Source organism: Anabas testudineus, chromosome 14 (genome assembly GCF_900324465.2).
Source record: "Anabas testudineus chromosome 14, fAnaTes1.2, whole genome shotgun sequence".
Classification (NCBI taxonomy): Eukaryota; Metazoa; Chordata; class Actinopteri; order Anabantiformes; family Anabantidae; genus Anabas; species Anabas testudineus.
In genome coordinates this window covers 2298160-2314318 of record NC_046623.1, presented here as the reverse complement: position 1 = coordinate 2314318, position 16159 = coordinate 2298160, and the positions used below count along the sequence as shown (strand labels likewise).

The 16159-nt window shown below is 39.0% G+C and overlaps 1 protein-coding gene across 4 annotated transcripts in view; it reads right to left on the bottom strand.

Annotated features, from left to right (window-relative positions):
• The window catches only part of arhgap32b (Rho GTPase activating protein 32b), an 87532-nt gene that overhangs the window by 42885 nt on the left and 28488 nt on the right, over window positions 1-16159 (bottom strand). For all 4 annotated transcript variants that reach the window (XM_026372036.1, XM_026372037.1, XM_026372038.1 and 1 more), the window contains 3 exons: window positions 11815-11920; window positions 8292-8386; window positions 7923-8007 (listed from right to left, as the gene is read on the bottom strand). In XM_026372036.1, the coding sequence (XP_026227821.1) occupies window positions 7923-8007; window positions 8292-8386; window positions 11815-11920 (286 nt within the window). The remainder of the gene's footprint in view (window positions 1-7922; window positions 8008-8291; window positions 8387-11814; window positions 11921-16159) is intronic.

The window sequence follows — 16159 nt, the reverse complement described above, 5'->3', positions numbered from 1 at the left end:
TGATAATAACTTTCAGCCATTGTTTCAACAAAATCAGTCAAACATTTAGTCGTGATGGGTATCTCAGCTGTGTATCTTGAATCGGATCTTACGCAGTCAATCCGATTTCCTACCACTGAATTTAAGGACAATCACAGTTCGAGCCCAACAGGGCTGTCCTGCAGCAGCAACCATCAAAGACACAGACAAAGTGAGAGGTTGTGTGTGTGTCTATGTGCTCTGGCTGGTCTTTTGTTTCCTCTAACAAGGGCAGAATGAGTCTAAGCGTTACATCATCTTCTGGAACAGAGAGAGGTCCTCTGAATGAACATGTGATACAGGGTTTGACATCATCTCTTTGCAGGGCATGGCTCTGAGTTTGCTTTGTCCACAGCGACAGTACAGTGGTGCTAAAACCTGCTGAATGTTTAAATGGTAAATGGTAAATGGTCTGCACTTATATAGCGCTTTTCTATCTAGTTGGTACTCAAAGCGCTTTACACTGCTTTAACAGAAATGTGCATCATTATTATAATTAATAATACTATAAGTTCTCTGGTTCTTGCTGTTAGCCATTACTGTGTCTTTAAAAGGGACAGCTTGGCTGGGTGTGTGCTGCCCAGGGCTGTATTCCGTGAGGTGCTGTGGCTGATGGATTAGGTCCCATTGGGGAAGAGAATTCATCTCCATGCATCTCTCCTGGTCCTTTATGAGTGAGGGAAGTGAATGGCACTAGGAGGATATTGTGTTACAATGCTCAGCTAGCAGGGAAGGAACGGCTGAGAGGTGCGTCAGTCCTATCACATGCATGACCGATTGCATAAATGCAGCCTAGTGCTCTCATTAACCTGACAAAAATCACACCCTCCATAGTAACTGTGTGCAGCATTGTTGAGACAGAGGGGTGGATGCGGGGTGGGGGTGGGGGTGGGGGTGGGGGGTACTCCTTCACAGCTGTTAATCTCAGATTGATTGTAGTGATTATTGTCAGAGGCTGTGTATAACACCCTCCTCTGTCTTTGTCGTCCTCACACACACAAGTTTCGGGCCACTTATCACACGCAATGTTTACTATTAATCTATGTCCCAAAACCTCCTGCTTCCAAACTGCATTTGCATAATGTAGTCTGTATAGTCGTGTTTCTTTAATGCTTCATGTTCTCTGCCTCACTGCCGCTAAGGCGACGTTCTCATCACAGACCAAATGCTCCATTCAGATTTTTTCATGTTGCTTTTTCAGTCACGTTTAAGTGACATGTATCCAAGCCTAGTGTTCTTAACTGCCACGCATGTACAGATTTAACTGAAATGTAATTATTGTACAATAACAATGTTGTAATTTGTGCAAAAATTGCTCAGTTACATGTTTTCTTTTCAGTTTGACTTGAACATAAGTTTCTCCATGTCCAATTAATCAGAGATTTCCTCATCTCTTCTTTCACCTTGATCACAGTTTCTTTAATCTGTGTTTATTTTTGCCGAAAGTCAATATGTGCATGTGCAAAGACGTGGGATAGTGTTTACCCCTTTGTGACGAAAAAAAAAAAAAAAAGAAAATTAAAAAATACACAGATTTTCGTTAATTGGCAGCAAAATGATCAGATATGAGCCACCTTAGCATGTCTGGTCATGGTTTGGTGAGAGCCAGTGCAGTGCTGAAGGACTGTCTGTTGCATTACAGGACCACAGTGAATACTACAAACCCTTTAAAAACAAACGCATGACTAGATGGTACATATCAGGTTGATTATACACTAACAGCACTCTGCTGCTTTAGTTCATAACATTTCAGTAACTTAAGCAGCATTAAGTGTGTAATCTGCAAAGTTATCAACAGAGTACTCTACCACTCTGACTCGTCATGAATCCATGAATAGAGAATCTTGATGCACAATGTCTACTTGCTAAAAATCTGCACAGGCATCATTCTGCACAGTAAAACCTGAATCATCTAAGAAAGACCAAGCAGTGGAGAAACACTTAGACAATATCTAAATGAACTTCAAATTGTGTTGTTGTCCTATACAAACCAGTAGTAGAGAATGTTGACAAAGATTTTTGAACAGGACCAGTCTTTGTGGTTGTGTGTCTGCTCCATTAATAGTAAAATGTGTAAGCGCTCCAACCTCAGTGTGGCCTATGTGTGACAAGAAAGGGCAAAATGGCAGGCTGTGGATAAACCATATGGAAGAGCAGGACTGGCGGACACACTGAGACAGTACTGCTGAAGTCAATAAAGTAGTTTTCCTGGTGTCTGCAAAGTGTATCATGTAGTCACTAACCTGCAGGGCTGAGAGAGGGCTCAGAGGAAGCAGAGAGGGCATTCAAGAAACATATGGGGGGGTGGGGGAAGAAGCCATGGTAGATACAGTATATATACACACTGAACAATACTTGCATTAAAATGAAGAAGTGGGGTTTTCAAAAAGTGGCCCCTTTATTAAACACACATGCTTGTGAGGGCAAACAGCCATCTCCTTTCAACAGCAAACTGTGCGGCTACAACTCAATCTAAACAGCATGTGGACAGGGTCAGTGAGTTCACTTACTTTTAAAGTAGACATTTGTATGTGCATCTTGATTTTCTGTTTCCATCATACTGTAAATTTCTGCCCTGCCCTCTGGCAACTTTTACACAATACAGACAAGGCCTCATAATAACATATGCAGTTAAGATCAGTTCTATGAGCCAAAACCCCAATGTGTGTAAATGTGCCAGGTCAGAGGAGAGCAAACAGAGGTATTCCAGCTTCCGGGAGTCACATAAACCAACTAACTACGTAGTGTGCAGAACAGAGCTGGATTTCAGTCTATCAGCAGCAATGGATGATTCAAAAGGGGAAAAGTATCAATGTGCTGTCACCTGCTGATCACAGTCAGAGTTTCCAGCATATACAGCATTTCTATATAGCTCAACTGTTCACTGTTGAAGCAATGTAGGTGGTGTCACGAAATATTATTACGTTATTATGTTGTTATGTCTTATGTACTCTTGTCAAACAACTGTGGTGTTGTGGATAAGAATTTTCCCTTGGGCACAATAAAGTCAAAGTCAAACATATTTTAATTTGACTGAAATGGCTTCAACATTCTCCAGATTCCTGCAGCAGCTAGGAGAGCACCTCCTGGAGAAGGAAGAGGACATGTCTACAGGAAAAAAATCATTAAACTGAGAAAAATGTACTCCAGGTGTTATACAGAGTTCATCAATACCAATAGACCAGTATGTTTAGGCTGTACCCACAACATATTGCTAAAATCAATGACAAATCCACAATGGACTCGAAACAAGTGCAAAACAGTTCCAAAAGCAGTTAACATATCCATAGGTATTTAGATCTATTTTCAGCAAGAATTACTGATTCACTGTTAGGTGTGTTATTGATGTAGAATGACATGGAACAGCTTTGGATATGCAGCCTGTTCTGTCTGCCCAGGAGACATAAAACAGTCAAAGAGCAAGATCTGCTCAAAGAGCAAGTTCATTAACGATAATCCACAAAGAAGAGAACACTGGTTAGAGCCACAAAAGTAAATGTCTAATTCATATATATAGCAATTGTAGTTGATTTCATAGATTATTATTCTTTCATTATTTTTACCCCCCAAAATATGACATAGCAGTTTGACATGTTATGATGAGAATCAATTCCTAATACTAAGGAACAATCAAATTTCAATACCACAGATTTGAATTCATTTAACAACACCAAATACATACATACATACATATATATATCTACCATTTAGTGTAGTCCAACCCTTTAATTAACTTTCATGCAAAATTAGTCCGCAACACACTAACTTTTCCCCTTTATCTTGTAGTGATGTACAACTACTGGCTGCTAGTTAATTTTTACATACAAACATTCGTCCTCAACAAATAATTGTAGAACCACTAGGCCAATACAGGTAGTCCCTCATAAGCTTTCATTGTAGAAATGATTGGAAAACAAGCAGGGCAGTGGCCCTTGAGCAGCAGGATCAGCCACCCCATCTAGGACTTGTAAAGAGAAGTTCATATTCAGCATTCTGCCGCACACTAGAAGCAAATATCTCTGCCCTGCTGCCAACACACACACACACACACACACACACACACACACACACACACACGCACACACACACACACACACAACGTGATGCTGTCCTGTCACCTTCCTGAGAGGCTGTATGAGATATCAAAATTACAGAATTTAAAATGCAATTAACTCATCTCCCACAGGTACAAAGATGAGCTTAATTATTCTAACATTATGTTGGCGGCCTGATGGTACAATTGTGTCTGATCGCACAGCGTTATCATTTTATTGTTTGAAGAGGATCCAACCATTTTTCTAGAGATTGAAAATGGGATTTACAGGCCTGTTATCTGTCATGATGTAAATTTAAGGCAAGAGGCTAAAAACCTGCTCTTTACTGATTATAAACAAGGACGTGAAAATACGTTGTTTTTAAGTTGTTTTTAATAAGAGGCAGAGAGTGTGTTTAATGTCAAAGCACACAAATACATAAAAAGTAACGTAGTTTTTTTAGGAAGGTGCAGCCGTCCTAAAATAGTTCCTAAAATTCTTTCTAGACTGCCTTTTGGTCTCACTGGCATGTTAACTGTGTTCTGCTAGGCTGCTTGGTTTATTGAAACGTTGAATTCAAAGCCTAAAAAAACAAACAAACAAAACAAACAAAAAAAAACAAACCCATTACATACAGCCATGCTAGAAGCTCTGGGAAGCTCTAAACAGCTTATCTACGTTCAAATGTGATTTCATTAAACTGAGAGTTCCATATAAAACCAGCAAAAGCTGAGAATCTCATTCTAAGCTTGACGTTATTTGGCAACAATAAAGTCGCTAACTGAACTGTCTTTCTAGAGTTAAGGTGAATTCTAGACAGGTAAATGTGCTGACTCAGTCAGAGTGAGTGTGCAAAAGCTATTTAACAATTGCCATTTAAAGACACTTTACATCACAACTCCAAAAAAACATGTCTGCATTCACTGAAAAGTGGCCTCATAAGGAGCTGAACTCCTGCCACATTTTCCCTGACACTCTTACAAGTTCATAACTACAGGTACACCTACCTACATCCAGCATAATATAGCAAACACTGTAAACGAAAGGTGTTTTAGTGACCGTGTCTCTTTATTTCAACAAAACAGGTGTGTGTGTAAGTGTGTGGAGCTGTTTATAGATAATATATATCTAATATATAGATCATATATATCTAATATATATATCATATATATAGGTCATATATATCTAATATATATATCATATATATAGGTCATATATATATATATATATATATATATATATATATATAAAAAATATATATATATATATATTTTGTTTTTACAAGGAAGTAATGACGACCAGGGCATGGTACTGAATAGCTGTTGAATAACATTGGAGCTCTATGGTGTCAGGTTCTCAGTTCAGTCAGTTGATCGTCAGTAGACACAATTCACAGTTGGTTTTACTCTCTGTATGGGATTTGTGGACAACAGAAATATAGGTACCAAAAATCTTAAAGCTTTAATTGCTTGCTCTGCAGCAATAAAGAAAATGTGCAACACTTAATGATGCACAATAAAGCATGCAATTATGAAAATAGGTCCAGTCAGTGTTTCAAAGGTTCTCCTGCAAAAAAAAAAAAAAACAACAACTGTTTTTTTACCAGTAAGAAAATTCCAGTATCATGACCCAGAAACTGCCACGCAAATGCTGCTCAAAGACACAGTCCTTTATTTTGCCTACTGTGACTATGAGATCCTAATGTTTCCACAACAAAACCTTTCCTGACTCAAATTCTCCTTTGGCAAGGTTTTTTATTATGGAAATGAAAAATCCAGCACAAGGCGTAATGCCAATCTGAACTCCTCAAGTCCTAACCCTGTCTCAGTTGAGTCCACTGCACAAAGAATCTGAGCACACAGAGCTCAATGGTGGGTTTTACTTTACCAGGTGAATCTCTAAAAAATTCAGGTGACAAATGTCAACCCTACAGAATGTGTTTCTCAGTTAATGTGAGCATTAATCAAAATAAATTACAAAACTTGATACCATGTATCATGACATGAGTGAAATAACAACCATGACAAACATTTAATGTGATGAAAAACTCTTTGAAAGCATTGTAGAAGTAGCAGCATTTTCATTCATCAATTTGCATTAGGTTCAAATGATTCCAACCAAACAAATAGAATACACTTGTGACTAATTCTTTAAACAAGCAAACATGTTTAGCTGAGGCACAATTATACCTAAAATATACTGACTGATGTGAGGAACCAAGACAGAATGATGAATCCCTTAACAAACAAACAAAAAAAAAGAGAGAGAGAGAGAGAGAGAGAGAGAAAAAAAAGTAGAGTTTTCACTAGGGTTATGGTCGCTCGAGAGAAGAGGCAAGAACGGTACTGAATACTGAAAACCAAACACCACCAAACACTCGAGCAAAACAAAGAGGCAGGCCTATTTGAAAGCAATATAAAAAACCACAGAGGATAAGACAGGCATGTTGCTGTGTGCTAGTACGACCAGCCAGCATGCACAGCTGGGATAACAAAAGGAGAACCAATCTCCTGACTACAAATGATTCATATTAGCTCAAGACTTCTCTTTTTACATTCAGTGAAAGGACAGACAGACTCTGACAAATAACCAGCAGGTGAAGTAGATGAAAGCTTCTTCTGCATACTCTCTCTTATTATGCCCTTTGGATAGCATCGTGTTACAAATTTAGCCGACTGCTGACCCCTACTGGTTTCTTTATATAATAACACAGTCAGACACTTTTCATATTGACATGGAAGATCAGCAGTTCCAAAACCTGGTCCTTAAAGCCCACTGCCCATTATCTGGATCATCAAAAGCCTATTAAAATCTCACTTCTTTCAGATTCCACACCTTCAGCATTAAAAGCCGGTCTCAAGCCGAGACAACCCTGATGACAAGAATTATGATTGCAAACTTCCCTCCAGCGCAACAGAACACATCATAGTACATAGTACATATTACAACTAGCAAACTGAACCTAATGGTTAGGATTGGTAGACTGTTACTATACTTGCTCTAATTTCATTTTTAATTTGAATCCTTTTCAGAAACATCCCACAATTAATTACTAAAACTAGCTCCATTTGTAACATAATACTCATAGCAGAGCACTTAAATGATCTATAAGCTAGACAGGCATTTTAATGATGAAATTGATAAGGTATGGTATGATATGACATGTGGCTGTGTTTAAGTGTGATTCAAAATGTGCGTAACCTCTTAGGAAAAATACATACAAAGAATAACTTCAAACCTGCTATAAAAACACCACTGCACTGTAGCAATGTTAATAACACAAATGAATGTCAATTATAAGATACAATCTGATAGACAGGAAATTGACAAAAAGGGGTTTGTAAGAAATTTGCACAAGAAAGTAAAACTGTGAATGTTCCCTGTTGTCAGGTTGTGACTCCATAGCCAGATGGTCACTGACAGCAAAGGCTGGGCCACTAATAGTTTGACCTCCGAGTAACTTTCTGAGGTGTGTGACGCAAGAATGAATGAGGTCATGCTGCAGCCAGCAGGGGCTCTCCAGAACATATTAAACAAATGCAAATCATCATGTGAGCTCAACGGCAAAAAGAATTCAGCTTGATGTCAACTGGAAAAGACATGTGAGTTAAGTCTCTTCCATTGCATACTCAACACTGCAGGCGAAGAACTACAGAAAACATAAATCTTGACAAAAAGAGTTCAAAGCTTCATCTACACTGTGACTGACACCCATGATGTTCAAACAGCCAGTTCTCCTAACATTCTGAAACCTCACTAGTGATGATGTGCTGTTCTGAGACCAGCCTCAGGTTTAGGTCTTCAGGATATATGTAATTATCTGTGCTTAATGTTAATGCAGTAAAGTATTTAGGAAGAAAAGATATGTACCTGAATGGTCCCAAAGTCCACATTTTCATAGTGGAAGTGAGCGCACTCTGCCAGTTTCGGGAAGTGGCCCTTGGTGAAGCAGAGTCTAAAAAGGAAATAAACAAACACACACACACTTTGGTTAGTACTTCATTCCCTTGATCTTGATGACATTTTGGAGTGTGTATGACTAGTGCAAGAAGGCGAGTGCAGCGCAAACAGAGGGAGTGCAAGGTGGAGGAAGACACAAAAATAGACTCAGGGAATGGAAGCAAATGGAGCAGGAACCAGAAGCGATAAACAGCCAGTTAAGAGCGATAAACAGAGATGAACAGTGTGAAGGAGAAATCTGGAGCAAATAGGCAGAAGTAGGTGCGTCTGTCTACTCACTTTTTGACATTCTTGACCTTCATGCTGGCCGTGCTGCTGCTGCATGAGCGCATTAGGGGTTCCGCCCGCAGCTCAGGGATCTCTGCACTCCTTGCCTGAAATGCACAAACACAAACATCAGCAACCAAAACTGGTGTGTATGAATACATCTCTGCCACGCTTCTACCATCTGATAACTTATTCATTTAGGCTATTCTCCACTGCACCACTCAGATAATTTCAGTAGTGTCCAAGCACTGCAAGTTTGAGGCCAAGTGAAGTATCGGGTCTGTGAAGTCAAGTGGTAAATTTCTGACTCGTTTATCGTTACTTACGGAAGACTATAACGTTCCCACTGTTTCATGATATTAAAGCAGTTCTTAAGGGCTGACCCATCACCTTTGATCTAATGGAACAAGCTTGTTGGATGAACTAAATATTTTATGGCTTTCAGAAGAGAACACTATGACATGCGGTCTGTTTCTGTCCCTGTTTATCTGTTTGTCTCACATTATGTCTGCATTGCTCGTCCTATTTTCTTTTCTGAGATTCACTGGTTCAAGGACCAACTAGCTGGAGCTGGGGTGATCCCACAGGCAGACACAATAAAGATAAAGTCACTCCTACAACTAGATTTGTGCATGGAATTATTAGAAGTCCTATTGTATATATTTATACATATGTTTTGATTTACAGTTCACTACAGAAACTCTTAATGGATCTGACTACGATGGGACCGTATCATGTTTTAATTACTGTATAATCCTGAATGTAACCGTTATCACTTTTTAATACAATAAATGAAAAAAAAAAAGCACACTTTATGTAGCTGATGTACACAGAGCATGTTACCTGCATGGATTTGTAAAACGCTTACCCTTAATTCAGATGAAACGGAAAATATATAATTCCTAGAACACAGTACTATGTACATACACTGCCTGTCCAAAAAAGTCACCACCTTGATTTAACTAAGCAAATAGGTAAGAGCCTCCCATTGGATAATTACTACATGGATGATTCTTTTTCAGCTGGCAACAAGTTATTAAAGAAGAGAAGACAGGTGAAGGAAGTGATTCACCCATCATGCCCAGTGCCTGCCATACAAGTCTGTGGGGGTAGTGCTATGATCTGGGGTTGCTGCAGTTGGTCAGGTCTAGGTTCAGCAACGTTATGTGTCCCAAGAATGAGATCAGCTGAACACCTGAATATACTGAATGACCAGATTATTCCACCAATGGATTTTTTTCTTCCCTGATGGCACGGACATATTCCAAGATGATAATGTCAGGATTCATTGGGCTAAAATTGTGAACAGAGTCCAGACCTTGACTCCATTGAGAATCTTTGGGATGTGCTGGAAAAGATTTGGTCCAACTCTCCCATCATCAATATAAGATCTTGGCAAAAAAATGTATGCATCTCTGGGGGGAATAAATGTTACATCACAGTCGCCAAAACATTATTTTTGGGGGGCAGTGTATTGCACACATGTTGCCAGATATAAACAAAATCATTTACGGATAGTAGGCATGTCAAAACTTTAATGTTAACAAATACTAGGAGCACCAAATATAAATAAATAATATTTAAAATGACTAATAGTGTAATCTACACCCATCTGTTGCACACACAAGGCACTTTCTGTCCCCTTCAAGAAATGAATTTATACAAGTAATTGTGGGAATGTCCACCTCAGGTCCACCATTACGACCACTTATCTGAAGTTGGGTCATGGTTGCAGCAGGTTCAGTAAGGTAACTCATTCCTCTTCCCAGGCACATTCTGGCAGGAGATCCCAAGGCGTTCCTAGGCCACATGACTTATATAATCTCTCCAGTGTGTTATGGGTGTGCCCATGAATACCAGAACCAGCTCAACTGGCTCTTTCCAATATGGAATATCTACTCTTGAGCTCCTTGAGATTACTCTGGGCAGGGGAGACCATGGCACATTTGGCATGGCAGTCGTCTATGAACCCCTGGGTTGGTGGTCTGACTCCTAGTTCCCCCGATTCCTGCCCACAAGTGTTTCTAAAGAAGATACTGAAACCTGAACCCTTGGCACCTAAAATGGAGCTGCCAGTCCACAATAATTTCCCTAAGGGGATTAATTAATCAGTTATTACTATGATTATTTCTGGGATATTGTCAGTTACAATTTACTTCCAAGTCTATATACAGTATTAATATTGTATACTGTTTGAAAACATCATATTCCAGAAGTAAGTTGATGCAGTAATTGCTTTCAGTAATATTTTTAACATCCTGATGTACACTGCTTTAACTTGCTTGCTTTATTAAGCTTCAATTAGTCTGAACATCAAATGCAGCTGTGGTTGACAGAACATTAAGAGAGTGGAGAAATAAGATTGGCGTGAGCAGATATAATCATTCAATATTTGTTGTGGATTTGTTTTGTGTTTTGCGTTTTTCATTTTAGTAATACTGTATGGCATCAGGTCGTTGACTAAATAAGATTAAGAAAAATATTTAAATTTTAAGACAGACCAACTATGGGAATGTTACTGAAATGAAAAAGGATCTGTAAAAAAAACTGCACTTAAGAGTTGCTGACCAAGCGAGGTTAAGGATAAAACTCAGACTGGACCGCCTCAAAGCTTGTCTACAGTTTGTAACACCATAAACAGACGATCAGTGACAGTAAAGGAGGTATGTAGATGAGGTCTACACCATTTCTGTCCAAGGTGTTAACTGGACAACGCTGACAGAAGTGGGCTCCACAAAAGTATGGAATGAAATATTTGGCGAGGCCTTGCTCTGCACTTAACACAGTATGTTCTATCCTACACAGTGCAACAGGGCGTTGGTGTGCAAGCTATGTTTCTTGGCAATTCTCATCACCTCACTGAACCACCACAAACAAACATAAAGCATGCTTCCAGGACAGAGTCCCTCTCAAATCAAATATTGAACAAATAACACACATGCAGTATTAAAAGCCCCTCCCATGTTATTATTCATCAGCCTGGTGAGATTGTTGTTTCTGTTTCTCTTTGGTGCCCTATCGAAGTAAGCGCTAGTGATAGGACTCCAACCACGCGCCGACCATAGCTCGGCATGTTACCATGGAGACGGCCTCATTTTCAGCATGCTGTTGATGCAATGAGAGAGGCCGGAACCAAAGATGGGAGCAAAGGAAATAATGAATGATGCCGTCTGGTGGGGGAATCCAAAGTGGAGAGGGGAGCTGAAACAAACACTTGATACAGGAGCACACAGACGGCAGGTAGATGACTATCTATGCAAAGAGTTCAGAGTAGGATAGAGTTGGGAAACCAACAGTCATCTTCATTAATCATGAATGTGTGGTAGTGTTACAGAAGTGCCGGAGACACTGTCTCAATTGCAGAGAACGACACAACTCGTGAATTCAGTGGGTTAAAAACAGACGCTGATTAAAAATAAAAGGCAAACAAACAGAGAAGTGTGGTGAGATCTTATAGTTGACCGTCTCATACCTTGGCAAATGTGTGTGTCAATGCAAAAGAGAGATCATTTCAATGGCTGTGTGTGTCTCTCACCATGGCACTGATGGTCTCCTCCCAGTCAGGTCTCTCTCTGGGATGGATGTGAGCCAGTTCGGGCACAATGTCGTCGTCCTCCAGGTGACGTCCAGGCCTCAGGCCCCTAAAACACAAAAATGTACAAACTCAGAAAATATTTTCAAAATTTTGCTTGGGTGATATGGTAAAGGTGACAGTGATTATTTTGTTGATTTATTAATCATCTAGAAAATTATTTCTATATTTAGAAAAAAATGACATTAAATTACATTTCCAGAATCCAAAGTGACATCTTGAATTTGATAAATGCAAAGCAATGGACATTTTTCACTATTGTCTGACATTTTACACATTACAGCATTAACGTATTAATCAAGAAATTTAAAGATAATAATTACATTAGTTGGGTCTGTAACTAAAATGTTGAAGGTATCCAGTAGCTGCAGGGTCAAGTTTAGGATATTTTGAATATAATGTGTTCAGCATCCACAGAACAACAAAGGAAATGAAATACAACACAGATGTTGGATAATTTGATGAAGATAAATTTGAGTTAACATTTTTTCTTGATGAAAAAAAGTTGATGAATTGGCTGTGTAAACAGGTATCCCCTCAACTTCAAAAACTGCCCTTGTTTCCAGAGAGGCAAAGAGAAGAGGAGAAGAGGAATGGAAATAAAATAGATTTACATAGTATCATTTCACGAAGGGACTGGTGACACACAGAGGGAGATTTTTAACCATCATCCTGAACACAACTACGATTCTGTAACTGTGTGAGTATGACAAGCTAGAGTAAACAACATAGGCAATTGTCAGAGGAAAAATCTTGATCTATATCCAGCTGCTGCAAGATGACAGTCCACTAAAGGTTGAAGCGTCACTACATTGGGATAATTTAATTGGACTTAAGTGCTGGAGAGTCTGAATCAAGATGCAGGGAGCTAAAGTTGTCTCTTGAGTAATTGTCTATACTCATGATCCACACTCTCACACCCTGACTACTCACTGACCCGACTTCACTATTAAGTTAAATTGTGAAACTTTCTGAGCTGTGTTTAAAATTATTTAAGCTTAAATGTATTCACTTTTCACAAATATTATTATATTAATATTATAAACGCATTTACCATTCAAAGCCTTTAGATTGTTCATAACACCACTATGGATAACTGAAGCTCACACTTTTATTTCTGCACCAAATCCTGAGCAAGGTATTGACCACATACCCAATGTATATATAGTCTGACTCCCGAAGGACCTTGTTAAAAGCAGTAAGGCTGAAAAAGACACCTCAAATGTTGGTATGGTGCAGATGCTTTCAAGCAAGGGGACCCAAAAGGTCATTAAAAGAACCTTGATTAGAAATCACTCAACAAGAGGTCACGGGAAAAGAAGTGAAGGCAAAGAAAAATGTTGCAACAGTAATGCAGCAGGAGACAAACCTACATTAATATTCAACTAACTAGGGAAAATCAACTCAAAATGCTGAAAAATATATTTGTATTTTGTATTTGATTACTTAACATATTAAAAAAGAAGTGGCAATAACTAAGCAGTTTAAGTCAACATGATGCCGTTTTATATAGCCATGTTAGGTGTTTCTTTGGTACTGACCAGACAGTTGTCTGTAGAGACAATTCTCCCTGCAACAACAAAACACATACCATATGGATATAAGTATCAATTTCTGGTTCTTTGTCATCTTATATTACAAAACATTCCCTCTATTGCAGATGCTGTTTATGGAATTATATTTGTGTCTCAATTCTGACTAAGCCCACAATAACGTGCTTGAGCACAGAAAAACACCTAGTGAAGAATAATTTAATTTGAGCAAACCAAATTTCCTCTGTTTGCTCAGAGAACTGGAGTGGGTAATTTGTGATTAGCTATTTTGTGTTATATCTGACTGCTACCTGCCTCACTGGTTTGTAGACAAGCAGGGAAACACTGAGAGAATGGTTGGATACCTTGATAAAGAAAATATTAACGTAACGACTATTAATTGACATTCAAAGTCATTAACTGACATTTTGTGGGAGTGTGTGGGAAAAAAGTTGAAATATCCTTTTAATCAATTAAAAAAAAAAAAAACTGTAGCTGTCAGCTGTTTATCCCCCTTACACAAAAAAGCAGTCTTCCAAAATTCAGATTCTCTGTTATGTGGTGAGCGATAAGCAACAACTTAACTAAGAAAGCTTCCAGAATTTCTCAGCCATTGACATTTCTCCACTGCAAACACCCAAGACATGCCTTAAGCACCACTTCCCTGAGAAGGTTTCAGAAGTACTGAAAGTGTGAAACACTTTCAGCGCTAGACATAAAGTCTAAGGCACCAAGGATCACTTTCTCTGTTCAGAAGTGGGGCGCACTCCAGCATTCCCAGCATTCCTTGGTGAGGAGGCATGTAAGGAGAAAGGAACTGCTCCATCCAGTGCCTCCTCCAAAAACCCTACGAGCAGCAAGAAAACTGCTGTAACCTCACTTTCCACCTACTCTGCTGTTCTACAAAAGACACTGACAGAGGATGACTTCAGATATTCTAAGCTCCTAGCTGCTGAGTCAAATGTTTGACTCAGAAAGAGACAAGATACAAAGTATGTCCCATTTAAAATAGCAATCATGACCATTAACCAAACATTTCCAGTGTTGCAAAAAATGAAAGCCCTGAAAGTTTTGCTGCTTTTGTCCTCTGCCACAAAGTCTCTGTTATTATGATCCCTAATCACAGTATGTCTGACTTAACATACACTCAACCCCAAAGTAATATCATGTGGGGTTTGTGCAGTAATATTTCACAGTTGTCGCAGCCAATTTAATATTTTCCCTTGTATGGACACAGGTAAGGTTGGATGGATACATTACTCTCTTGGTCATGAGTGGCAACTCATGCAATCTCAAAGAAAATGCTTGACCACGGCATAGTCATAGAACTCCTAGTCCAAGTGTTTGTTTGTTCGTTCCAAACAACCTTGACGTTAAAAGATTGGTTCTGAATTTTCCAAGTCAGTCTTAAGCAATATTGATGTGGTCATATTTACGTGACAACAGGTCTTGGTGGCTGTAACTTCCACTCTGCACACCAGTCTGAATCTTTTCACAGAGAATGGTGAATGCTGTAAGGACAGAAACACACCAAGCTCACATCAAGAAACCAAAAGTTACTTAAGTTGCTTTCACTTGTTGTCAGATGGCACTTCTGTCCTTTAGGAAACAGGAGTTACATACATAATGCGTTATTTATAATCATATAACAGACTGTACTTACTTTACAAACAAAAAAACTATTGTTTTCTGCTGTCTACTTTCTGTGTCACATTGTGCCTCCTTAACCCTGTACCTTGATGAGAAGGTGCAAATGGCACGGCGGCAACCATTTCTCTTTTTCTGCAGTGATTCACTACGTTGGACAGCCAATCAGAGTAGTCTCTCTGACCGACAGGGTCTGCTGCTGCTGCATTAACATGCAGAATCGACTGATGAGTTGATCAGTCCAACCTGTGCCAATAATCTGGGACACACCACCAAAATTAGGCTGACATGCTTGCGTCGACTGTCAGCCCTATGAGTTGAAATGGAAAAATGCCAAAAGCTCTGCTGAGGTCACATTTTAATAATCACACTAATGTGACTTGTTTTGCAGAACTGGCTAATTACTAAAATTAGAGTTAATCAGAAATGCAAAATAAGGTCATTCAGAGTACAAATTTCAGAATAAATCACATTTACTCACATATTCATCATTTTAAGTTTCTGTTATAAAATTGTGCCACTGTTTAAATGTGTATGGTCTTGACTATCTTTGCATACAACTTAGATTAGTGGGCTTGCTGAAGGTCCATATAAGCCCCAGCTGACAAGTGGAGTGCATTTTTGCAGTGCACTTGCATTTCTACTGGATTTATTTCAGGACTGGTAAATTAAAATGGATTCATTCTAGCTAGGTGTTCCCAATAAACTGCCAAAAGATTGTATATCAGTGCTGGAGAAATACCTAATGCTACTGTGTATTGATTTGAATATGTTGCAAGTAAATCTGCAACTTAAACAAATAGATTCATTTACGAGAGGAGACAAATCAAACCAGCCAAACGAAGGCAACAAGTGCTATCAGTTTGGGTGGCTGTAATCAGTGTTTATAAGAGCAACTCTTAAGAGCATAGCATGTTTTCAGTACTGGACTGAACACACATGGACACATGCCACTTTTAGAACTGCCAATAATACCCACTAGAGAATATTATGGCACTGGTTGCGTTGAAAGAGATATCCAATGTTTGGTGACTCAAGGCTGAGGAAGTGCAGCACCGCATGTTCAGCTCCACAATAGTCAAACTGTGTTTAGCTGAAAAACATTCTTG